The sequence below is a fragment of the Ammospiza nelsoni genome, chromosome 3 (genome assembly GCF_027579445.1).
Source record: "Ammospiza nelsoni isolate bAmmNel1 chromosome 3, bAmmNel1.pri, whole genome shotgun sequence".
Classification (NCBI taxonomy): domain Eukaryota; kingdom Metazoa; phylum Chordata; class Aves; order Passeriformes; family Passerellidae; genus Ammospiza; species Ammospiza nelsoni.
Genome location: NC_080635.1, coordinates 99939190 through 99965883, shown reverse-complemented (window position 1 = coordinate 99965883; position 26694 = coordinate 99939190). Strand labels below are relative to the sequence as shown.

The window sequence follows — 26694 nt, the reverse complement described above, 5'->3', positions numbered from 1 at the left end:
TGAGCAGATTTCTTCATAAAACTTGATCCTGTACATAGTCATTTTAATGCCCATAAACAATTTTTTCAGCTCCTCTATTGATTGTTAACTACAATTCTTTTGCCTTTTTATTTAATAGTTGTCCAATCAGCAAGATAGTACTTCAAAACTAAATCAAATACTACCAAGATGCCTTGCTTCTGATGCTTTGTATCGTGCACATAACCTGCCAATACATTGATTCCCTCACTACACCATCAAAAAGGGTGGGAATTCTCTTTTTTTTGACTTGAGCAGGCTGTTATCATTCTCTACAGCTTCCTGAAGGGTGGTTGTAGTCAGGTGGGAGTTGGGCTCTTTCACCAGGCAGCAACTGGCAGAACCAGAGGACACAGTCTCAAGCTGCATCTAGGGAAATATAGGTTGGATATTAGGAAAAAGTTTTTTACAGAAAGGTTGATAAAGTTCTGGAATGGCCTGCCCAGGGAGGTGATGGAGTCACCATCCCTGGATGTGTTTAAAAACAGACTGGATGTGGCACTTGGTGCCATGGTTTAGTTGAGCATTTAGGGTATGGGTTGGACTTGATGATCTTGAATGTCTCTTCCAGCCTAGTGATTCTGTGAAATCTGTGAATTCTGTGGAAGTTACACAGCTAGACCAAGCCAATGATTCACCTATGTTTAACAGTCAAATAGCAGAAAAGTACTTCCAGAGAAGGATTTAGAATCATAGAATGACCTGGGTTGGACCTTAAAGTGACCTTTTGCTAGCCCAGGTTGCTCAGAGCTCCATCCAGCCTGGCCTTGAAGACTTTCAGGGGTGGGACACCCACAACTTCTCTCTTTCAGGGCCTCACCACTCTCACAGTAAAGAATTTTTTCTTAATATCTAATCTAAACATACTCTACTGAGGATTAAGGACATTTCCCCTTGTCCCGACATGCTCAGCATCCACATCTCCACAGGAAGGTCTGGATGTGGCAGACCCACATTTCACAGCGTTTGCAAAATCCACTCCACCTGTGACGGACTGGGTGTGCACGCCCTGTGTGTGGGTGTGTATAAATAATTTACAGAAAGTTTAATGGAAATTTTTAGGTGTTTATTAACATTCTGCAGTGTCTGATACTGTGGTTTATCAGTCGCATTGCTGATACTGATCCTGAATTCTTAGTTCACTAATTGTCACTCGTTAATAAATCAACAATTATACACCATAAATAAATCAATAAATACTTTTATCCCAATTTAAACCACATCAATTAAGCAGCTTTTCTCTGTGAAGAATACCTGTCAAAATTTGAAGGTAGAAAAAGAACTTCCAGTATAACCTGCATCTAGCTTCTTATGCTACATAATTCTGAACATGCACAGATTGTTGCACTTACGCATTTAGGAAAATCCATAAGTCAAAATGAAAGTATCAGCTAATTTTGCACACCACTTGGAGCTAGAAAATTGTTGAAAGCAAGCAATCTGAATTACTGTCTGAGACAACTTAAATTTTGTCTAAATTGAGAAAATAGGTGGAGACAGAAAAAATTGCAAATGTTGACATCCGAATAATTATTAATATTGTACTGTGGCAAATTTGTTTCCAACTGAATCAAACATAGATGAAAGCACTTAATAGGAGAAAATCTTTGAAGCATTCAGGTGTCTAAAACCAGATGCAAAGGTTCACAGTGACATTCTCTGTAAAGTAGAGCCCTCCCTTTTTCAGAGACTCTGACTTTTCAGACAGAACTAATTGGTTATTACATAAGATTTCTGTTCTCTGAAAGCTATCAAGCCACATTATTTTTTTTTTCCTTGGAAAAGAACTGTAGTCAAACCAGAGAAAATCAGGCAAACATAATGCTATTTGCCAGTAGCTATGGTGACTGCTTGTAGGAAAAGGTAAAATGTTCTCAAGTGAAAGAAAAAACCCTCACTGTTGCCTCTGTAGGATAAAACTGAGCCAAACAAAACTATTTAATTTGTTAATATATATTTCTTTGCCCAAGTAAGCAGAGTGGGAAGGAAATTAACTTCCTATATTTAAATGCTTTAATTGGAAAATTCTTCTAGGAAGAGTGTTGTAACACTTCAGGAATGCTATCATTATATCAACTCTCTGTGTAAAGATCTCTGTAATAGCTGAAAGCTTTGTAATAATTAACTCCTTCTAGAAAGTAGGAAGATAGTGAAGAGGGAAAAATGTTAATAATTCATTTAAAAAATCAGGATTATTGACACACTATCATTATAAATAATTGAATCAAGTAAGTCTCCTCTCGGTAACATACCCTTGAGGTGCTGGATTCTTGTACATATTGATGTGGCTCTGGGACATAATATTGATTAAATCATCATTATTAAATTATTAAGTCAGATTGGGAAAATGGGCCAATTCTGTACTCCTCTATGTGTTCATTCTTAAACAGAGAGGCCTGGGAATGTTTATTTGCAATTGTCCTCTTTGCACTGCATTTATTCAGAAGCCATTTTAAGCTGGAGCACAAAATTGCTGGATTCCTTAAGCATGAGCTAGTATGTATTCAGCTAAGAGTGGGCTCTAAGGAGCACATCAAAGCATTGTACTTCAGCTGCATTAAATACATGTTAATGTCTAAAATATTGAAAGACAGATGTGACAGAAGTGGCTTGATATTAGTTTACAGCTTACAGCCTATCCCTGCTGTTATTCATCAGGCCTGCATGGGTCCCTTAGCCACTCTGTAGTAAGGGTTGCAGTGTCATCTCATGGTGAAAAGACTTCTTTTTTTCAAAGGATGAATTCTCAGACTTCTCAGCAACACATACATTTAACTATGACTGCCATCACTAGAGGTAGAACAGGTTTTGCCCTTTTCTTTGTTCCAGAAGTGGGAGGCAAGTGGATTTCTCTTTTTCCTGGTTTCACTAAGTTGATATCCACTGGTATGACCATGCATAGCAGTAGCAGCAAGCTAGTGACACCACAGCAAATTCTGTCCTACAGAGAATTAACCTAGCAGTCAATTTTTACTTTATTGCCTTTTTTTTCCTTCTCTTGTTGTACCACCCTTTCTCTTATCTTCTAGCTGGCTGTACTCTGAAAGGAATAATTAAATTTGGACAAATTTTTAATCAACAGGACAGCAGTGGTTTTGGTAGTATCCCACTCTACCTCAACTCTTTACCTTCTATCCACAGAAACCACTTTAGAAGTTCAAGACATTTTTATCTATGATTTTGACTGCAGGTTCTTCATTGATTTCTGAGGGTGATCAATGGCAATGCAAAAATGGAAATGCAAAAAATGCCTTAAGACTTAAGAACTTTTACTAGGTTCTAATTGAGACACTGTTTTTCAGATTTACCTCCTGTTGTTTTCTCTTCGGTTCTATAATGCAGATCAATACAATCCAAAGTTATTCTGTGTGAACAAAAACTGTCGAATGTATGCAGCTGTGGTGCTTGATTAGATTTTCATTTCAGTAATATAAATCAGAGTAACTCCACATAAGGCAAGGAAATCTCAGTACTCTCAAATGGTGTAATCTCAGATGTAAAACCAGAAAAAAATTCCATTTTTCTCATTTTTCAGCTGGCAGTGTTACATCCCAATCCTGCATCAGAAGATGAATCTCCTTTATATGTAAACACAGAATTGTACAATTACTAATTATTAACTAATAGAGTATTTAGACAGAGAGGAATATGCTCTTAACATCCTCTGTCAAGAAAGATAATTGGAGATGCTGCCTGAAAGAATATCATCCTCTGTGACTCAGATATCAGTGCATAATTTCTGTTAAAAGGAAGATAATTTTTCTCAAGAAATGCTGATTGCAGGCATAAGTTAGTTCAAACAAAAAGCAGACTGGAGGATGAAGCACAGCTGGAATATGTGGATTTTATTTTTTAAATAACATAATGTGTTCCTGCAGTTTATTCTTTTGCCCATTCTGCTTTCAGAAATGAAAACCAGGTCTCAAGCCTAATTTCAATATTATAAACACAAGATTAACGAGTCTGTTTTCTGCACTGCAAATGAAAATAAAGTAGCAGTGCTGTGCAGGCTCTTGCCTATGTGCTTACACACCTCACTATGAAAGAATACTTCCATGAACACAGCATTTCTATTAAAGTACATAATTTGCTACATCTCACTGGGACTATCTGCATCTCCCTTTATGGGAGTGAAGCAGTCTGATTGGTCCACACAGAGCATTCTTCTTCATTGTTGCATAGAAAGTGAAATGAAATCAGGAGAGCACAGGGAAAAAACCCTCAGATACCACAGTAGTAGTGAAAAAAGAAGATATACTTGAATGGAAACAAGCAACAATTTCCCATCTTTCCCATACACACAGATCTTGTCATGCCAATATTTACTAGGTTAAGCAGAACAGAATAATGTCTAGACGGAAGAAACCCTATATTTTCCTTATTGAAAAACACTGCAATAAAGCTCAGAACAATAAGTGTTGGAGCAGTCACAGAAAATGGCACACCACTGGGCACTATTATTCCTTCTCTCCTGAGGTCTTAATCTTGAGTGTGATTTTTTTTGTTTTTCTTTTTAACAGCTGGAGATATATAAATGCAAGGGGAGGAGGGATGGAAGTTATAGGGGACAACATTCTAAGCATCTTAAAATATTTGCAACACACATATCACAGTGACTAAATATACCCCAAGAGAGTATAATATTTTTTTTTCTTTCCTTCTTTCTGGTAAATCTCAGAGCATTTCAAATGTTAACTGACACAAGGTTTGTCAGAAGCTGAGTTTTTTTCTCCTCTCTATGAAATTTATTTCTGCAAGCTACTGCCAGTAGGAAGATGCTTTTATGAGAAGCAAATTGCTTGAATGTGCTACTGGGGGATTTACTTTCTTTGTACCCCCAGTTTTATTTAAATGTCATGAAGAGCTGGCTAAACCCAATTACTTCCAGCTCTGCAGTGTCTTCCTTCAGCTCAGGTCTGTGATCTACTGCTTTTTGTCCAGAGGGGCTTCAGTGCCAGGTCCATTTCTCCGGCAGGGAGCCAGTGACACTGGAGCTGTAGGTGGCAGCAGCCCACAGCTCTTCTCTCTCACAGCCTGGTGAAAGCCTAAAACCAGCCCAGAGACACGGAGCAGCGTTTTACTCAAGAGGCAGCAGAACAAAATATGGTAATAAGGATTTTGCACATCCAAGGATTGCAGGATTTTCCTGGCAAAGAAAAGCAGTTTATGAAGCACCCATTTACTTAAGATTTGGTTTGTTGATTTGGTTTTTTTTTTTTTCTGGAGAAAAGTGTTATTTTGCATACGTAGGCCCTTGGACAGTGTATAATTGTATAATCAAATGTCTCCAGAGCATAAAGATGAGATTTGACACAAACCCAATGTTTCTCATTTTATTTCAATTTGATTTTTGTAAGTTGGAGCATTCTGTGGTGAGTGGCCTTGTGATGCTCTGTTTTTTTGGGTTTGTGGCTCAGGTTGCAGTGTTCTGGTCTAAGGAAAGCTAAATGCACGTGTACCTGGCTTTGCAGTGTAGCTTGATAGAACACATATGCAATCATTGTCAAGGATATGAGAAATACATATATGTTGCCCAAGTTACTAAAACCACATATTATCAAGTCTAGCTTACAGAAAATGCTCGTCAATCTAAACATCCAGGAATTAGGAACTGCCCAATTCATACTAAAGAAAGCCCACCCAAAAATATGGGCAAAAGCATACTGATAAACAACATCAATATATAAGCATGTATACCAATTTGCCTATGAATACACTTTGAATATAAATGTATTTTCTCCTATATACATATTATAAAGATATAATAATACCCAACTGGTTTTGCTACTACTCAAATATTTATCCATAAAAAAAAATTGTTGGTTTAACTAAATTAGTAGGCAGATTAAAAAACCAAAACAGATATATTCATTTCAATTACCATTTTTTACATATTCTGCATCTAGCAAGATTAGTTCCTAACCACAAATGCCATCTTGTTCATATTAAATCACAGCATTTTACTATCAAAGTACAAAACAAACATCCTCTCATTTTAAAACTGAGTGTTATAACTCTACATCTGCTCTTAAATCATCGCCCTAGCTTTAAAAACCTGATTGAACACAAACAAGCAACTGTCCATAAATAAAGTGTCCAGATATTGAATCCTGCTCCATCTCAGTATTGACTCTTGCCTTGCAGTAGCTTCTATGTAAAACATGCTCTCCTACAGATGGAATTCACTTGTCCTTGCTATTAAGTGAAACACAGCAGGACCCAGAGAGCATTTGCTGAAGCTGAAAACCAATGTTAGAATTCAGTCTTGAATTTTGAGCTGGCATAACTACCACCTAATAAATCTGGATGCTGAGTTTCAACACGTTTAAAGCTAACAAAATATGCTCCTGATTGCTTTGTCTTTTTATTGCAGTTTAAGCATACATGCTAAAGTAACATTTCAATGTTAAAACTGTTTGTCCACTCCAAGAATTTTAATGCCTAACAATTAAATAGATATCTGTGAAACAGTTTGTCTACCTCATTGTTCTTTAAAGCAGGGAAATAATAATGATACTCAAAGACTGCAGCAGGATTTTAAATATGAGTGGCTACTTTTAACTTACTGCATGTTTATATATTGCATTCTTGCTCTATCATCCCCGAAGCAGTGACAAAGCAACGAGCTGTTTACTGTGTCCTGTGTCCCACTTCAGCTGTGCTTCACAGTTTAAGTGAATCTTAAGTAGGCAAATTTCACCCTGGGGAAGATGAGGGTATAAGAATTGCACTGCCTGAATCAGAAACCTAGAGAAAGCATCAGGAAAAGGAAATGGTTTGGAACTCTTTCTGTGCATTCTCCAAACTAGGGAGTGGGGGCATTTAGACCTTCTGACTAATTTAGAGGCTTGGTATTAATCACCAGGGAGGATTTGTTGTTATTGTTGTTGTTGTTGTTTTTTAATACCATTTTTTGGATAATAGGAGAATACATTGTATTAGGCATGACTTGAGAGGAAAAAGGAATTAATTAAATTAAGAGCTCTAAATGTATCATAAAATTTGGAGTAAAACCATCTTATGGACTGTGTGCCTGAAGGAGCAGAGTGGGAGATTCCAACCATTTGGCAAATTTTCACTTTAATTTCTCCATGAAATCTACTTGAGAAAAAGGTAAAAAGAGTTTAAAAAAGGTAATCCCCTTTACAATACACAATTTATTTGTTAATGGTTCTTAACTGCAAATGATTTTCAGTTCAATTTACCCTAGGTTTTTCTAAACAGTTTGTTCTCTCCACTACATTAGTATTTTTTTCCAGGTAGTGACTCTGATCCATGTAACAATATCCTGAATGCTAATGAATGCAAAGGAAAAAAATCTGGCTTGCACAAAATGATAACATGATGAAAATGAGCTTAGTGCGAATTTTGGGATTTAAATCAATCTCTGAATATTTTGGTAAGATATGATGTCCATAATTAATCCCTGAAGGTATCCAGGAAAGTGCTTAAGCCTGGGTTAATGAACTACCATGCTTAGGCTCCAACCTAGACATATTTTGCAATATTTCTGGAAATCATTTACAGAATGGAAAAATTAATGAATTATTTGGCATATCTGACAACTGAAATACAATCATGCTAACATATTATGTTCTACTGCAAAACAGAATAATTAATGCATATCATTCAGGCTACAGATAGGAGTCTTCATGTTTTATTTTAAGACTTGAGCTCAAAATGCTAGCCATTTGTAACTCAAACCCCTTTGCTGTGAAGAATTTGTTTAGATTGAAAATCTCTGTTATTGATGATATACCATTCTCTAGCTTATTTCTGTGTATTTTCCTTGATCTTTTCCAGACCCCATGATATGAATAATCCAGAAGAAAAAAAAAAATAAATTTAAGCTGTGAATAGGAGCTAGCAGTGTGCCCAGGTGGCCAAAAAGGCCAATAGCATCCTGGCCTGTATCAGCAGTAGTGTGGAGTGTGGCCAGCAGGACCAGGACAATGATTGTCTCCCTGTACTTGGCACTGGTGGGGCTGCATCTTGAGTGCTGGGCCCTCCTCAGTACAAGAAGGACATTGAGGCGCTGGAGTGTGTCCAGAGAAGGACAGCTGAGCTGCTGAAGAATTGGTCTAGAGAGTAAATCATAGGAAGAGAAGCTGTGGTAGCTGGGGTTGCTTATCCTGGAGAAATGGAGTCTCAGGGAGACCTTATTCCTCCCTTCAACTCCCTGAGGAGAGGAGGCTGCAGTCAGGTGGGGGTCAGGCTCATCTCACAGGTAGCAAGTGACAGGACCAGAGGAGATGGCCTAAAGCTATGTCAGGAGAGGTTCAAGTTGGATGTCAGGAAGAATTTCGTCACTGAATAGAAAGGTGGTAAAGCACTGGAATAGGCAGCCTAGGGAAGTGATAGAGTCACCACCCCTATCAGTGCTCAGGAAATAACTGGAGATGGCACTTAGTCCTATGATCTGGTTGGCAAGGTGGAGATTGGTCAAAGGTTGGATTAGATGATTTTGGAGGTCTTTACCAATCTCAATTATTCTATGTTTCTAATTGCTAAGATTGTCACTGAGAAATATAGGAAAAAAGTATTTTATTTATAGGATAGCACTCGCATCTTGAACAAATGCTGTTCATTTATATTTAATTGATAGAATTCATTCCTAATGTGCTCCATTTCATGTATCTTTTTGAGATTTTACCTATTTTCTCAGTGTCCTTGTCTTTGCAATTGGGGTGAGATACAAAATTTTGAAAATTGCCCTTAGCACCCTCCCCAAAAATCTACTGTAAACCCCAAAAGTACAATGAAGACAGGATGATTTTGGAGAATGGAACAATACATATTGCACAGTTATGGTCAGCATATAATTTGTTTGAGTGTATACATATCCACATGTGTTTCTACCTACGTTTTCACACAGATATTTATTACACACTTCACAAATTCCTCATGATTACAGAAAGGTCATGACCTGGTGACTCAATAATGAAACTTCACATTCTATTAGTAGCTTCAAAGGCTGCTTGGAAACAGAAAAGTGATGTCATGACCAGAGCTTCTGAAACCGAAGGCTTACACATCCCTCTGCAATCCCGAGAAAATTTGCTGGGGAACGTAGAAAGAGAACTCCAATGTAAATAACAGCCATTGAAGTGATCAGTGATAATGTAACTGCAATGTAAATAACAGTCATTGAAGTGATCAGTGATAATGTAACTGCAATGTAAATAACAGTCATTGAAGTGATCAGTGATAGTCGTGGTCTGAGTTGATGAAGAGTGCTGACCAGAACAGAGGTGACTAATCCACACTTAGTGCACATGAGGGTTCCTGAATGTTCCTGCCAGCAAAGCAAGCCTTGCTGCTGAGCTCCTCCTCAATTCCCAGCAGCTGGTTGAACTTGGCCAGACACTCAGAATGTCATAGGGCACCAGTTTTGGTCTGATCAGTGCAGACACCCACTACTAGGTCAGTAAAGAAGGTGTCTGCTGTCTCCCCAGAGCAAAGACTCACCATCACACCCCAGCCATTGGACTGGGCCAGCTTGCCAGTGGAGCCCTTATGACTGGCAGCTTCAATAACTATTAAAACAAAACTTCTGCTCTGAGTAACTGGTTTCCATCTGAGATTTTCACCTTGCAGCATTCCTGAGGTGCCCACTCCCACTGGAATTTTTTAGAACCTGATCTCATTTAGTATTACAACCTATTCATGAGTGTGAAAACCTGCGAGCACAAATGTGTTCTTTTAGGTACACAGCAAAGTATTCATTAAAGTACTCTACATGTAAACATGTTTGTGCTTCATGTACAGATATGGGTGGGATGTCCAAAAACTCATATGACTATGACATCATATATATGAAATATATATCCCATATTATCATCATGGTAATGAAATCAGCTTTCAGGGAGCAGTGGTTTAGTGATTTGTATTGTTCCACAACAATGCTAGACATCTCCATTAATTATGGAGGGAACAAATGACCCAGGTCTTGTTCTGGCCTCTTCTACTGTGAAGTAACCTGAGAGAAGTCCTGGTAAAGGACAAAAGGATTTTTGTGGTTCTAGAGTCCTTTTACTATATTTCTATATTTCCTATATTTCCAAAGATATAGATTTCAGAAAACCAGTCTTCAAAAGTGGTTGTTTCATACATATTTTTTATCCAAGACAGTCTTTCCTGAAGAGCGATGTACTAATTTTCTATCAAGACACCAGGTAATCTCTGGATGTTTTGAGAATAAAATAACATATTGATCTTCTATGTTCCCCTTCACTTCAGAGTAATACATAACTTCTATAAATTTTCCTTAGTAAAAATAATAAAATAAAAGGTCTCTATTTCACAACATGCAAGACCTGATACAACTGGATGGAGCCAGCTGTGGGGAAGACAGTATAAGCACCTCAGGTATTGGCCTATTCCAATGGACTCTGAGAAAAAATTGAAGTACTAGTTACCTTTGCCTTTGAATAGTCAGCTGGACACTTACGGATCTTTGGCAGAATGTCTCCTCTATTTCTGTCTTTCTGCTTCCTAAAAGCTGTCTTTTAGCTAGGTTTGGCTACTTAAAAGACACTTAATCTAAATTCATTATATGCATACACGTGGAGCATGAGATTTTCGTGACTATCATGGTACCACTATGTATATTTATCTTTTTAGATGATCACAAAGTTGGCTAGTTTTATTAAATCCAAAACCCATGGTTTCTCATTAAAAAAAAAACAAAATAAAATAAAACATTTTTTATATTTCTAAAAGGCAAACTTAAACAAGTGCTTTCTGAGAAAAAAATAAAGTATAAAACCAAATCTGGTGTCATGATAACCTTCTATATCAAGATGATACTTCATATCCAGACTTCTCAAATTCTATTTGAATACTAAGCATGTTCCTAGAAGCTAAAAAGATACCAAAGGCAAAGAAAGCTTCTCTAAAGCATAATCAAAACCTGTTCTGTGACCTCTGATAAGCCTCATTGTTTTCCTTCAATGATAACCTCCCAAGCAAGGTTTCAGAACAATGAAATTCTAACCCATTCAACCTCCATTAACTACACTAGTGGTTCTCTGTAATTTTCAGTGTTTGAAGTGTAGAAATCTATAACTAGTAAGTAGGTGTGCATGTTAGGTCAGCAGCAAAAGAAGAAATGTTCTGACAAGTATTACAGACACTGCAGATTATCTGGTGGTTTGACCACTTTCCTGGGCAGTGTGTTCATATATATAAACTTTTTGATTAATTTTTTCCCCTTAATACCTAACCTAAATCTCCCCTGCTGCAACCTGAGGCCAATTTCCTCTAGTTCTGTCACTTATTAATTGGGAGAAGAGGGAAACACCTTATTGCAACCTACTTTCATGTTGTTGTACAGAGCAATAAGGTCCCCACTGAGACTAATTTTCTCCAGGCTGGAACTCCACCTCCACTGCCCTTCTCTGGACACACTCCAGCACCTCAGAGTGTCTTTCTCATGAGGAAGGCTCAAAACTGCACACAGGATTTGAGGTGTGGCCTCACCAGTGCTGAGTACAGGGGGACAATCACTGCCCTGGGCCTGCTGGCCACACTATTGCTGGTGCAGGCCAGGATGCCATTGGCCTTCTGGGCCACCTGGGCCTACCCTGGCTCATGTTCAGCTGCTGTCAACCAGCATGCCCAGGGCGTTTCTTCCAAGCAGTTTTCCAGCCATTCTGTTGCAAGCCTGGAGCTCTGCAAGGGGTTGTTGTGACCCAAGTGTTGGACCTGACTCTTGGTGTTATTGAACCTCACAAAATCGGCCTTGGCCCATGGATCCGGCCTGTCCAGTTGTGCACAGCCTTCCTGACCTCAGTTTGTCAACTCTCCCACCCAGCTTGAAGCTGTCTGTGAATTTACTGAGGGTGCACACCATCCCCTCATCCAGATCGTCAATACAGATATTAAAAAGGACTGGGCCCAACACAGAGTTGGGAAACCTCACTAGTGACAGGCTGACACATGAGTGTAACTGTTCACCACCACTCTCTGAGCTTGGGTCCTCAGAAAAACCTTTGATGAAAGGATTATCTATGTGGAATTTTGGAAAACCATTAGTTCAATGAATATGACACACTAGTCAGTTTTCATACATATATTACATGATATACCTTATAGCAAACAGTCTGAGCACTACTATTTGTCAGTATTAATAGTGAAGTGAAATTCTAGCTAAGATTCTGCACGCTACTTCTCCAGTTGGAGAAATTTGTATGAATAGTGTTTTCAGTATTTCTACATATACTTAAACATCTCACTTGCCTTGGAAAAGTATTTCATTAATTTTGCTGCTCTGTTGTATTTTAAAGCTGCAAACTAGATACCCCTTCAGGAATTAAAGCTATCAGAAATGCTGATTTGGTTCTGCTGTAATTCGCAGATATAATGCTACATAGAATTTCTACGCATTCAGTAGGAACATTCCAAGATGACTGGTATAATAATGGCATTTACTGGTATTTCAATACCCCCAGTAAAATTTTAGCAATGGCAGCTTCTCTGATTTAAGTAAAATTCAATAGAGATGATATATAACATGATATATAAAAAATTTTGTGCACAGCCTGCACATTATCTAAAGAGTCAGGAATTTGAAGCCCTATATATTTTTGATCCTTGATTTTCTTACGTGCACTGTTTTCAGTGTGCCACTTTTCACACTAATCAGATGCTAAATCTGTGGATCTGAGAACATAAAAAATTGATTTTCCCACAAACCTTTTTAACAGAATCCCCTAAATTAGAAGCAGAATGCTTTATGGGTTGAATATCACTTTTTCTAACTTCCTTGTTTCGATTATTTTTCAATTGCCAGAATTTGTTATTACAACAATATTTCTAAGATAAAATTATGTTCTGAAGCAAACAAATTCTGAAGAGAGTACCTCATTTTAATCACTAGTAAAGAAGTTCCATATTTTAAAAATGCTTATTTGAAAAGAATAACAGCTCAATACTAGTATATCCAACAAAATTTATCACAGAATCACAGAATCACAGAATTTTCAAGACTGGAAGAGACCTATAAGATCATCTAGTCCAGCCGATGTTCTAACTGTTCAGCTAGATCATGGCAGCAAGTGCCACATCCAGTCTTTTTTTAAATTCTTCAAGGGATGATGCCTCTACCACCTCACTGGGTAAATGATTCCAGTTTCTGACCACTCTTTCTGTGAAGTATTTCCTTCTTACTTCTAACTTACATCTAGCTTGACGCAACTTGAGACTGTGTCCTCTTGTTCTATCCGTTGTCGCCCGGAGAAAGAGGCCGACCCCCAGCTCACTACAGCCACCCTTGATTCTATATTTTGCTGTGTTCCCATATGTTATCATCATAAACTTTCCTGAGGTCTTACAGATGTTTTGTTTAAAATCTAAAACATCATCACTTAATGCTGTCAGCTTAATGGAATATGGCTTTGATTTCTTTGTCAAATCTTTCCTCCACGCTACTATAATCTGAGATGCCCAAGAAATTCAATACGATAAAATGGGAATCTATTTCTGATGCAAAGACTGAGACACACCTGGTTCAATTAATTCAGTCTTGAAACAGATATACTAACAAAATTGTAGATTAGAACAATTTACTGTCTAATCTTCAAGGGCTAGACGGCATTAAATTTTAGTATTCTGTTCTTATTTAAGGAAAACTAATGTAGGAGAAATGAAGATTTTTTCCAGAAAATCAATGTGCAGGGTTTTTACATGGGACTTAAGCCAAATTAATTCCTTCTACCAGAAAGATCAGCCTAGGTAAATGAATTCTCTACCTCTTAACACTTAGCGTTAGGAAAACTAGAAATGAAATTTTTTCTTCTGCTTATTTGATTTTCTTGTGAGAATATGATGCAACAAACACACATCCAACAGGAATTTTGGTCATTATGGAATTATCTTTCAGCCTCCTCAAAACTATTTTTTTTCTTGATAAGAATGGCATTAATTTTTCCAAAGATCATGAGAAACCAAAAAGGATGAACAATCTCTCTTCCAGAAAAAGAAAACAGCTTGGATATAAATTTAATTATTTTATTCTTCAAAATAAAATTTTAAATGAGTAATAGAAAAAAGTAATAGATTTCCAAATGTGAATCTCTTAAGTACCAAACTCCCACTATAATATCTAATCTCATAAAAAGAGCAGGACCCCAAAAAATCAAGTCTCCCAACTAGTCTTCCTAAATAATGGTATTTTCATCATCCCAACATCCATTTCTGGATTTGTAGAATGTAAGCATCTTTGGTATTGAGAGATCTGCCTAAAAATCATCCCTTTAAAAGGTAGTAGTTTATCTTCTTCATACAGATCAGCATGCATAACTGCATCTGTTGTAATTTCTGAAAAGTTGTGAGGGTAAACAGCTCCCATCTGGAATTTTTCTTCATTTGAAGATCAATGAAGATGAATTTTAATCCCTTTGGTTTATCTTTTTGCAAAACCTGAATATGATGGAACTTAAACTATGAATTCTGAACTTAATATGGATGTTAACTAGGATTTAGATTGATAAAAACCCCAAAAAACTGATATTCTAGCTAATATGTTGGCCTGAGTCTCTTAGTCTACAAAACACATCTATAAAAAGCTTATTGATATATGATACATTCCATTATTTATGACTAACTGGTACCTTCTTACCCAAAACCACCTACAACTAAAGCAGTGAAAGAAAATCCATGAGCAATTCTAAAGATTTGACCTGCCATACTCTTGCTAGTTTTGGAGAAATTCTTCAGTGGTCGTTAGTTTGAAGGAATCTGCGTATTCTAGGGTAACAATTCTATCTTTAGGTCAAAAACCACACAAACCAGATTTTTCAAGCTGGAAGCAGACTGCACCTCTGTGCTAAAAATGTGAGAAAATAATTAATAAAGGCATACAAGCCTATCTTTAGATTAATCCTACCATAACACACAGTTTTGGCTTATGGGCATAAGCAAGCATAAATGCATTTTTGGCACATGGCTGGAAAAGGATCACCAGGACTAGCCTTTGAAATGAAAAAGGAGATATAAAAAAGTTTACAAAGAACATTTTAGTGTCTCCAAGGTTTACAGTTAAAGGTCTTTCTTTTTTCTCCTAAAAATTCACATTCATAATTACTCTTTCTACTGTTTAATTAATTTTCAGGATATATACTAGAAGGACACCACAAAATTTGTTAAATCCCTTCATCTGGTCTCCTCAGCATCTACATCATAAGATAGTCTGTCACTTAACCAAGTTCAACCATAAAATTATCTTGTTCTTACAAGCTAACCTAACCCTGAATTCATTCTCCTTTGTTTTTTTTTTTTTTTTCCTAAAAGGCATTCAAAATGTTATCCGATGAACTTTAGAAAACAGTTTGGATGAAAATTTTCATTTAGTGATCTGTTCTTAAAGGCTAAAGAGGAATTGTATGATTTCCCAGAATGCAGAAAACAGACAGTTTCTGAAGTATGCTTTAAAATATGTATTTCTGTATTTATAGATAAAAAGGTACTATTCAAATGAGACCTACATATCTAGGAAGGTACCTCTTATATTATCAGGAGACGAAAATTGAAAATTTAAATTCCTCATATATTTTTGTTGATTACAGTGTACATGGCAGTCGAAATCTGAAGATAAGTGTCTCTCTATTGAAATTTATTGCTAATTGAGTTTGATTTTTCAGTCTTGGTTAATTGATTAACATTAATAGACCCATCTGCTGCATCAATACATGGGGAATAACAACAGTAGGAATAATCACTGCGAGAATTGTTTGAGACACTGCAAACATGATTGTTTGTGGGGAGCAATTAACTTTGAGATTGTATTCTACATTATAAAAGCTAAGCTTGTGTATGTTTACATTTTTTGAGTCTTTATAAAATTTAAAACAAATGCATTAATCAACTGCTACTAGTGTAGTGGCTGACATAATTGTCAAATCATTGGTGAGGTAATTTTGTGAGTTTATTTCCCACACACAGATGTGTCTTCTTAATTAACACTAAGCTTGGTTTGCAACATCTGGCTCATATGATCAGGGGGCCACACAGAATATTAAGAGCTTCCTAGGTTAATCTTTCCATGCCCATTTCAAACACATCCAAATCCAACGAGGTTTGAATTCCATAGAACTATGTGGCATCAACCCTTAAATTTATGGAATAGTTGCCGGTTTTCCCCCTCCGAAATTAATCTGGAATTCTACCTTAGCATAAAGTGCTGTAAAAGAGCTAGGGAACTTGGAAAAGTGTTTTTTAAAGGAGTAGAGCACTTAAATAGTTAGACTGTTTTGATTTTAAATCTAATACATAATGACTACGTAAAGAATTAAAAATTTAGATTTCCATTGAAATATTCATCTGATGAAACATATGTTAAAACACTTTTGAAACCAATGGTTTTTGGTCTATTGTGCAGGCTTTGGCTGGGATAGAGTTAATATTGTACTGGTGGGGAGCTGTATTTTACATTTGTGCTGAACATTGGGTTGATAACACAATCAAGGCCTTCCTACTCCTCACCCCATGACACCAGTGCAGAGGCTGGGGCAGGACAAGGAGTTGGAAGGAGACACAGTTTACCCCAGCTGACCCAGGTGATATCCCAGACCATACGGCATCATGCTCAGGGTATCAAACAGCAGGTAAGAAAGAGGAAAATTGGCACATTTGGAGTTACATTGTCTGCCTTCCCAAGTCACCATTACACATGCTGAAGCTCTGTTTTCCTGTCACCATTGCCCCGCCTAGAAAATTTAGGGCTGTGTCTGGCCCTTGTTCCCCTTTCTGAGCTTGATCCTGATCCTCTACCAGTGGACTGATGTCCCAGTCCTGCCTCAGCATGTCACTATACCCAGAGATATCCCCAAAGCCCAAGGGCTGGGTCTGTCCTGATGCCCTGCCTGGTGCAAAGTCTTGCCCTGACAAATGCCAGAGGAACACCTGATACAACCAATGACCAGAATGAGGGGTCGGCTGCACCCTGAAGTTCTGCATCGGAACACTAGGTACATTCTAATCCCTGTCTTCTTTTACTAAAATGACAAAGAATATTTTTTTCCCTTTCAAATAAATTTCTTCTGCATAATCATTGTAATTAATGGGTTGAACACTACAGTAGTATTTTTTCCTCTAATGATGATAAAAGGCAAGTAAATATCTTTTCAGAACAATTGTAAAAAAAGTTTCTTAGAAACACACCTGTCTATACTCAGCAATATGAGTTGACAAACTCCAGTCTTCCTTAAAAAAACATGACAGAGATATTTGCTACGTAATACTTCATGGTCTTTTAGAAGCAAACCCACTAACTAGGTCCCAAGCACCTGAAGAATTAAATGCAATGAAAAATATACCTTTTTTTTTTTTTTGCCATTAAGCATTGTAATTGAAACACCTGGCAAAAATCTTGCTATGACACCGGATAGCTCCCTCATCACTCTCATTTGTGAATACCATCAGGTGCCACAGATATATGTCCAGTTGATTTAAAAACTCTCTAATCTGATTATCATGCACCAAGCGTAAATCTTCCTTTCTTCAGACTTTCTCCTACAGGAGAGGAATAGGATTCCTGGAGCCCAGTTATCCATAAAGACTAAGGCAAAGAAGGCACTTGAGTCTTTCCTGAATCCTTTGTCACCAGGATTTTTCCCCATTCAGCAGCAAGCCTACATTTTCCTAGGTCTTCCTTTTGCTGCTGACATCCTTGTAGAAGCTTTTGGTTTTGCTCTGCCCGTCCCTGCCAGATTAATCTCCAGAAGGGCTTTGGCTTTCCAGCTCCATATCTGTGGAGCTGTATTTTTTCTCTGTACTCTGCCCAGATCACCTGGACATGTTTCTATCTCTTGTATACTTCTTTTTAAGGTTTGAGTTTTGTCGGAAGCATCTAATTAATCTGTTCAGGCTTGCTGACAGTTCATTTCCTGCTTATAAGATTGAATAATTCTTGGGTTTGGAGAAGGTGATCCCTGAAAATCAGTTGGCTGTTGTAGAAAATCATGAGAACTGTGCTACTGAACAGCCACTAATCCCTGGTTTGCACATGCCCAGTCTTCCATGAAGCCTCTGGGCAGAGGAGAAGTGACCTAATTCAAAACAAAAACATTTCTGAAAAGGGCCCAGGCCAGCAGCTGGAAAGCAGAAAGGCAGGAAATAAATCCAATCCTCATGAATTATTCAGGACACAAATTCAAACAAAACAGTATTCCATAATGGCAGCTGACAGGCCAAGCAGTAGAATGGCAGAGATACAGTAAAAACCAACAGAGAAAAAACAGATTCATTACTCCAAAGTACACACTCAGTTTCATCAGACTGGTAGGCAAATTGTGTGTTCTCATAAAACTGCCTTGCTTTCATATGTGCTCTAGTCAAACAAGACTTAGAGATCAAAGACCTGTTTCGTATTTTTTGTGTGTTCATATCAATCAAGAGGCAGAGAAGTCCCTCAAAAATTTGTTCAAGATCTCCTCAATCTAAGAAACACACAGTGGCTCAGAACATCAAAAGAACTTTAAATTGTTCTGTTCAGCATTTGCCCTTAAGTACAATTTTTTAATAGTTTGGCAGCTACTTCATAAATTCTATAATTTCTAAACAGAAATGTGTTTCTAAATGCTGAGTTCCTTAGATAATGATCAAGTTGCTTTGGCTTAAAAAGTTACTGTGCTCCTACTGAACCATCATTCAACTGAACCATCATCCTCTGTTCTTTTAACTCATGTCTCTCTCAGACTCCATTTCCTCTTTCAGCATGATGCACCTTAGCTTTCAAAGGTTCTTTGACAATATCTTTTCCCACATGCTGAAGGTGAACAAGAAAGTCACTTGTTAGCGTTTCCATAGCATGATGATGAACATTTGCGCTCAGGAACACACCATGAAGATGTGTGAGGATACACAACTGAGTAAGAGATGGAGTTCTTAGGAAAAAGAATGACCTCTTATGTGCCTTCTGTCCAAACTGTCTATAGAAAGGTTCAGATTTAGTCTTGTAGGAGTACTGATCTAGTTGGTTGCAAAGGAATTCTGGCTTCAACAAAATATATATGTGGACAATGTCATTATATTTTGTATCACTTTTCATGCAAACAAATAAAGTGAAACATCTCTCTGGCTGGCATGAAGATGCCACATTTTCTATTTGAAATTAACAGGACAAAAGATTGGTGATTATTTCATTACAGAGAAAATGATAGTAGTTTTTCATCAAGAATGAATGATAAAATGGATAAATAAATGCCTCTTACCTAGTGCATGTCCCCCCATTGTGACATGGATGATAATCACATATTGGAACATTGCAGTTCTCAACATTCCTTCCTTCAAGAGCCTCATCTATGATGAACAACTCTTTGTGGTTGACTTGAAAATCCCTAATGCATCCTTTATAGCCATATATCTGCCCAGCACATCGATGAACCTCCTCATGAACAGGAACCTTTCCAAGGAAGATTGATCCAAAGTTGATCTGCAGAAACAAAAAGAGACTTGTCAGAAAAAGAATGTGATTTGTGATGTTATTGTAAACAATGAAAGAACAATAGATACTGATAAAGGAAATAATCATTACTGGAAGATGGGAAAAAACTCTGATGCTTTCTGAAGTGATTATTTTAAAAAATATTTGCTTTTTTTTTTTTTTCTTTTTGAATAATCCTTACAAAGAAGGTGGTTTAATTTGTTCTCATATTTTCAAATATATAAGACAACATACATTCCACAAAACACAAATTGGAATTCTCAGCCTTAATGACAGTGAACATGGTAAGTTTTTTACATAGATACCCTCATCCTATATGATGAGTTGAACATTCATGGCTGAAGTTTGGTGCAGGAACACAGGAGAAGCTGTAGACTTGAAGACATTTCCTTTAGGACCTGGGACCTATGGGATCTCAAGATAAGGGGAATACAGAAAAAATATTTTAGTTTTTTTAATGAGTGACAGAAAACAGACTGCTATACTGAAGCCCAAGGGGGAAAAAAAGGAAATTTTCAAATTTCCAAAAGCCTAGAACATCCTTATAAAGGTGCAAAGAAACAATCACAACTTTTTCACACAGAGTCTGACCAAATCATGTTAGTGCTCACTATGGTAATTCCTCTGTTGCCTGACCTCGGATTCAAGCCCTTAATCATCACATATAAATGATCTGTGGCTCATTTAACACTGAATTCCACTCCTCAAACTAATTTCTGACTTTCTGGAATTCTGAGAGAGATCTGGAATTCATGAGACTAGATCATTCCTGAGTTCATTTGCTAAGTGCCTGCCAATTCTTCGGAATTGAAAAAAACTATACTTGCATCACACAATGATGCATTTATTTGTACAATACCATTAGTCCAGGAAGAGGGTGACACCTAGCCCCCTCACGTCAAGAAAGAATCCACCAATGGAATCAGAAATTATCACAGCATATGTAAAACATGTGAGAGGGTAACTTATAGTGAAGAGGCCATTCACTATCATATTCAGACACCTGTAAAGAAATAGAAACAGGAGGAAAACATCTCATTGATTTATCTGGAATTCACACATCCATATGATTTTTGCTTTGTTGTTTTCAGCATTACTTTTGTCAGTCCTGGAGCTATGTTGCTGACAATTTCAAGTGAAATTTTGTGATAGAATGAATGTGAATACTGCCAGATATTCTTCTACTCAGCGTCTTTCATTCTGAAGTGAAAAAGAAAAACACCTACTTCCTTTAGAGCATGGATAAAATTAAATCAGATTTTTCATACCGAAGGAATTCAAAGACATTGGCTCTGCACTTGTTGAATTAGTTTCAGATCACTTGACTTTATCCCCTTTCAAACAAAGCTATGAAACACCGCAGTGATAGACAAGATTTGTAAGTAGTGTTTGCAAACATTTTCTCTCTGCTTGTGAATCTCTTTCAAGAATTAAGCAAAGCATTGGACTGCATGACAAAGTGTCTGTGATTAAGAGCAGTGTTTTTAACACTCCTCTGGCAAAGCAATCTCCTTTATTATTTGGCTTATTTTACAAAAGCACTAACCTTGGGGGCAGATCCAGTGTATCACAGAGCAACTTCAGTAGGCTTTGCTCAGTTTCTAGCATCACTGGATTCTATCATAATGTACTTGATGTTCAAGCTCATGTTAGTACACCATAATACACATTCTTTCTATAAAGGTCCTGCTCTGAATTTAACTGACCGAACCAGAATATATTTTAAGGAGGCACAAAGAAAGAATTCATGAAAGTCTTATTAATAACATAAAAGGTCTAATATAGCATTATATCAATAAATTATGTAATACTTATGTTTAACTTTTCAAATACTAATTTGAAAATATCCTTCTTCACTTTTAGCCTGAGTAGTGTAAAGGATTATCTTGGGCAATAATGGGAAGATATTCATTAGACCTCTTCCAGATAAGAAATGTCTTTTATTCTTTCTTTGATTGAGTACTTTGTAAATAGAGGTTCTGGGAGATTAGGAGCAGATCTGTAAAGTGTAACAGTTAGTCATGAGGATTTGACATTCATACGTCATACCACGCAAGGGAAAAAATTCTGTTACAAACCAGCAGTGCGTACTGTGAGATGCACATCAAGAATAGCATCTCTGCAGATAACTGACCTGTCTTCTAGTGAACAAACTTATAAAGCAAGCTGTCAATCACAGCTCAAATTCTTGTCTAAAAATGTTTTAAAATGTTTCATGCAGAAATAATCCTGTGACGAGAGAATGCATTAAAAAGGCAATAAAATGAAGACAAAGAATAACTGAAAAATTCAAGATTTGGAGAAGCTGGCCTCTTGTCCATTCAGAACAAGTCTTCTGATACCAATTTCAAAATGGAGACAGATATTTTCACAATATTTTTCAGAAGCCAAGTCCTAGCAAAAATACTGAAACCAAAATAAATCACTGATGATTCATAACTGTCCTCCACTAGACAGTGTAGCTTGCAACTAAAAAGTAACTAGAATTACTGCTTAATAATATCTGAATTGTTTCTAATAACTCCTTGGCCTTAGGTAAATGACACTGTTAATACACTTTTTTTAAACGCTCATAGCATCCATGTCCTTTTTGTGGACTTTGTGCAGCAGGAATAGAGGCTTTAGAGTCAAATAAAAGAAGAAATTAATGGATATGTTGTGGTTGCTGGATGCAAAAACACCTATTAGAAAGAAAGTTCATATAATGATATCTGAAGAGGAATTATATTTCCTCCTTTAGAAGAAGTTAGAATATACCCATTCTCCTTTGAAAATAACTGTAGTGCATATGCTGAAGAAATGTTCACAGCAAATAGCTATGTTTTGATGTTTTGCAGACTCACCTGAGATGCTCGATGTGAGAAGGAAAGTCTGTGCTGTACAGGGGGGTTTCCATCTGCAGCCACTTCAATCATGCAGTAACCTTCAGGACTGCCCACAGGCAACATGTAGCTGTAAGGAAACAGAAGATCCCATTGCTGCTTATTCTGTTGGTCACGGAGTATTCAAACCTCACACGGCAAAGGAAAGGTGAAAGAGATGTTCATACTTCCATAAAGTATGAAAATCTTTGGACACTATTAATTTCAGTTTCATGGCTATTGAATTACCCAGGAGACAAAAGATGCAAGTTTCATCAACTAACATCCCTCTTCTGTTTCCTTTCTTGCTATTCTTGACTAGTGTTTGAAGTATATACAGAGAAAAGAAGAAAAAATCTTTAAATATTTAAGTGAGTATTGATAAATTTTAAGTGCTAACTGTGGTTGACATACAATCTCTCTAGTATAGAAGATTGTTGGACAAGTGACGTCAATGTTGAATGATGCTGAACAGCCTGGGTTGAAATTTCTTTTTCTGACCTACAGAGGGAACATAAATGGAATAAGAAATGAAAGGCTGCATACCTCTGAGCAGAAAAATTACACTGCGAGGCAGTTATCACTTCTTGGAAACTGTGTTAGTGCAAACTCTGGTACTGAGCCTCAGAGATAAAGAAGAATGTAAGGTTCAAGGAATTTTTGTAGTAAATACTTCTGAAAATTCAATAAAACACGGAGAATTTCGGCCAAATCACCATAATTAGGTTTCTGGGGTACGGCTTCTAACAACAATGTTACATTTTTATGTAATATTTCACAAATGCTACAAAACAAACTTTAAAAAAGTTTCTGAAAAAAATTAACATATTTATATGGGCTACCAAATTTTCCATTTCTTTCAGCTGAATAAATGGTAAAGGACAATAATAGGAATCTCAGAAATTGTTCTTTGTTGGGAGAGATTAATTTTTATGTTATGCAATATACATATGAAAGAGTTAAAAATTGTAAAGACCATTACAATCTGTACATTAAAAGCATTATTAATCATAGAAATTACTTCAGCATTGATAAGGACAAATTTACTCCTGGAGAAAACACATCAAGATGTACCATAGTCTCAAATGTTACCTTTTTATATATCACTACCTGGTGATTTATTCCAGGTTATGCCTTGAGTTTTGTGCCTCTGCTTCTGTTTCTAAAGTTTTACTATTTCATCCTTCTCTCTGTAGATTCATTATGAAATCTCAGTTTTCACCTCTGAGTTGCTGGGAACATTGTATTGACATAAATGGATATAGTATTGTATATTATAGGCCCCAAAGAATATTTAGAAATTCACTGCAGTGATTTCTGAGCGAGTAGCACAAAACCAGTGCATTTACTCACTCACCTTATAGCCAGAACATCCACATCAGCAGCTGATGCTTACATATTAATAAATCCCACCTTTCCAATGGTTATATCACTGCTGGTTCACAGCTAAATCAGTCAATACTAATTCACTGACTTTTCACTGTACTCCAATGCATGAGGTTGAAATGTGCTAAATTATTTCTACCTTGTAAGTATGAAACACATTCCTTATTTTTGAATCTGTCTTTAAAAATCTGAGATACTTGAACGGCATTTTCTATTACCACCCTCTGCAATGTGATCTAGACCCCTAGACTCTTTAAATGAGTTTGAAAAACACTCATTTTTATTTATAATTTTAGGCTAAAAAGAGTCCTGTTGTTAAGGTATTTTTCAATTGCATTCCTTCTTGAAAAGTATAATGCTAGCATAATATTTTGATTTTAAATATAGGGAGCTAGAAACAGTGCCTGCTGTTTTGAAGACCATCTGATTTGCACAATTTCATTTTAAATAATGAATTCAGTCAACAGAAGATTCTCCTTAATAAACAATGTTTCTCCTTAATAAACAATCTATTGACGGATAGTTGGTGATTTCCTTTTAGGTACTTGAAATAAGGACAATTCTTGAGAAAATGCTCCACTGTTCTGTTTTCCAACCAATTCTTGAAATATAAAATATTCTTTGAATTTGATTTGTTATTCCTACTCATATTTCAGTTGCTGGGAATTATCTCAGTAAGTCAGAGAGTATAAAGATAACTTTCTCAGATAATAGAAAATCAGGTCATTTAAGATTCTCTCTTGGGGCAAACAAACCCATAGCCTTTTCTTGATGCTTTCTACTCTGAGTGGATAAGTAGTAGAGACTTAACACACTCGTATCGAAGCCCACCCTCTGTCCCTGCCTTGTCCCTTATTTTCAGAAAGATTTCTGAAGTCTGCATGTTTCTTTTTCTAAATAACCTCTTCTACCACATGTTACAATGGTCCAATGCAAAAAGAACAAAGGTTTAAGTGAAGTGGCAAAATTAATTAATAGGAATGCTCATCTAATGAAAAATAAAAGAACATTGAGGTCTGTGTCAGTGTGACCATCTTCAAGCAATTAGCCATCCATTCAGCATAGTAAACTTCCATTGCAAATGCCTGGTGCACACACATTCTCACTGTTTTCTACACATATTGTTTTGGTCCTTTACTGTAGGAAAAAAGTGGAAGATTAAACGCAGGTGCAACTAAAATAAGCCTTAAAGACTGTTTAATACTGACAAGTTCTTTACTTTAGAAATCCTTATTTAGACAAGCCCAAGTATCATAAATTCATTTAGATAACAACACAGATAATAATCAGCCCTACTCAGACATATCTGGTAATCCATTCTGTCTTTAAATAAATATATGAGGAAAAAAAAAAAGGAAAATCCAAATTAAACCTCTCAGTATCCGTAAACAACAGTTTATTATACAGTGATTTTGATCATTAGATCATAAGTTCATAAAGGCCATAAAGGTGTTTTGCTTTTTTCCTAATATGCAGCAATGAAATCTCAAAGAGCAGAACAGATTTGTTTGATGTCTGCCAATAGATTTGTGACTGAGTTGTGAGAATAAAAGCAGAGGCTACAAGCAGGAACCTACTGCCCTGTATTCTGGAGTGCAGGTTAGGAATGCACTCCATGCATGCTACCACTGTTTTCTTCAGCATTTGCTTCTTTCTCTGTAAAGATTTCCAATGAATTAATACTTGCAATTTTTCTCTGTCTTGTCATAGGAAGGAAAACCTGTCATTTGAAATGTGAACAAAATGGATATTTTTCATGCTTATGTTACCACAGAATTAGGACTGTTTGAATTTGCTAGATTACTTAAATATGCCTAGAATAGCTTTTAGAAAGAGACAGAGCATGGAAAATTATAGTCCAAAAGACAGATTTCTTAGAATATTATACAATATGAAAAAATGGCAGTTAGACCACAAATGCTATCTCTGTCTTTATTATAGCATTTAATTCCAGAATGTGCTGCAACATAGACACATGCAAAATATAATAATATTATTTTTTAAAAACAATGGTGGAAAAAAGAAGGGACTTGAAATATTCTGTCACAGAAATTACTTGAACTAAAATACCATCAATGTTGCTCTATAACCTGGTTATAGTTTTCTTATAATCTATGTTTAAATCTGTCTTAATCTTGCAGTTGAATAAATGCACTTGTATTATTTCACACATCTCACAGAAGATTGAAATCCATTAGAAAAGAGAAAATTAAACTGATGATTTATTCTCTTGACATTTTTTCTTTATTTTTCTAATTAACCTCATATTATGAGATACTGACCTCACATTAAGAACACCTGAGATGAAAGTGGCTAATCACTGACATCTTTAAATTTTGAAGTATTTTTAGTTCAGTGGTGGTTTTTCACTCGTTTGGATGCTGAAGGCATTTCAGTCCATCTGCCTTGCATCTCAGTGGCATATTCTGGCTGCACTTAAAGCCAGCCTATTTTTCCCTCCAGAGACAGTGACAGGAGAGAATGCAACACGATTCCGATTGCAGTATGATTTTGTCAGGCAGGAGGATTGTGATTCATTCATATCACACTCACAACAATATAAAAAGGATTCACAGGGAAGTAAAGAATTGGGTGTGTGAGAAGTAGTTATAGGAAATGTGTATATGTGGGGGACATATGGGCAAGGTTATGCACAATAATCTAACAGGTCTGGAGCCATGTGAAGCCCAGCCTGTTCCTGGAGATGCTAAGATATAGGCCTGATGAATTCAAATATTTATTTCCACAAATTTGAAATGAGAAGATGTTCAGCCTTCCTATTTGCTCTAGGCTTAGAAAATCATGATTTTTTTCCATAGTTGCTGTGGATTTTATATAAAGTTAAGAACAAGAATCACAAAGGATTAACTATTTTTTTTTTTGCAAAAGACTCATGAAACCTCAACAGGTGCACAACAGTGGTTATAGACTGTGTCATTAATAGTTGCATGTTGATTAATTATGTGTATGAACACTGGATTTCCA

At 36.6% G+C, this 26694-nt stretch overlaps 1 protein-coding gene across 1 annotated transcript in view; it reads right to left on the bottom strand.

Annotated features, from left to right (window-relative positions):
- The window catches only part of EYS (eyes shut homolog), a 703265-nt gene that overhangs the window by 81410 nt on the left and 595161 nt on the right, over positions 1-26694 (bottom strand). The window contains exons 40-41 of the mRNA XM_059467250.1: positions 22306-22414; positions 19230-19450 (exon numbers count right to left, since the gene is read on the bottom strand). Coding sequence (XP_059323233.1) covers positions 19230-19450; positions 22306-22414 — 330 coding nt within the window. The remainder of the gene's footprint in view (positions 1-19229; positions 19451-22305; positions 22415-26694) is intronic.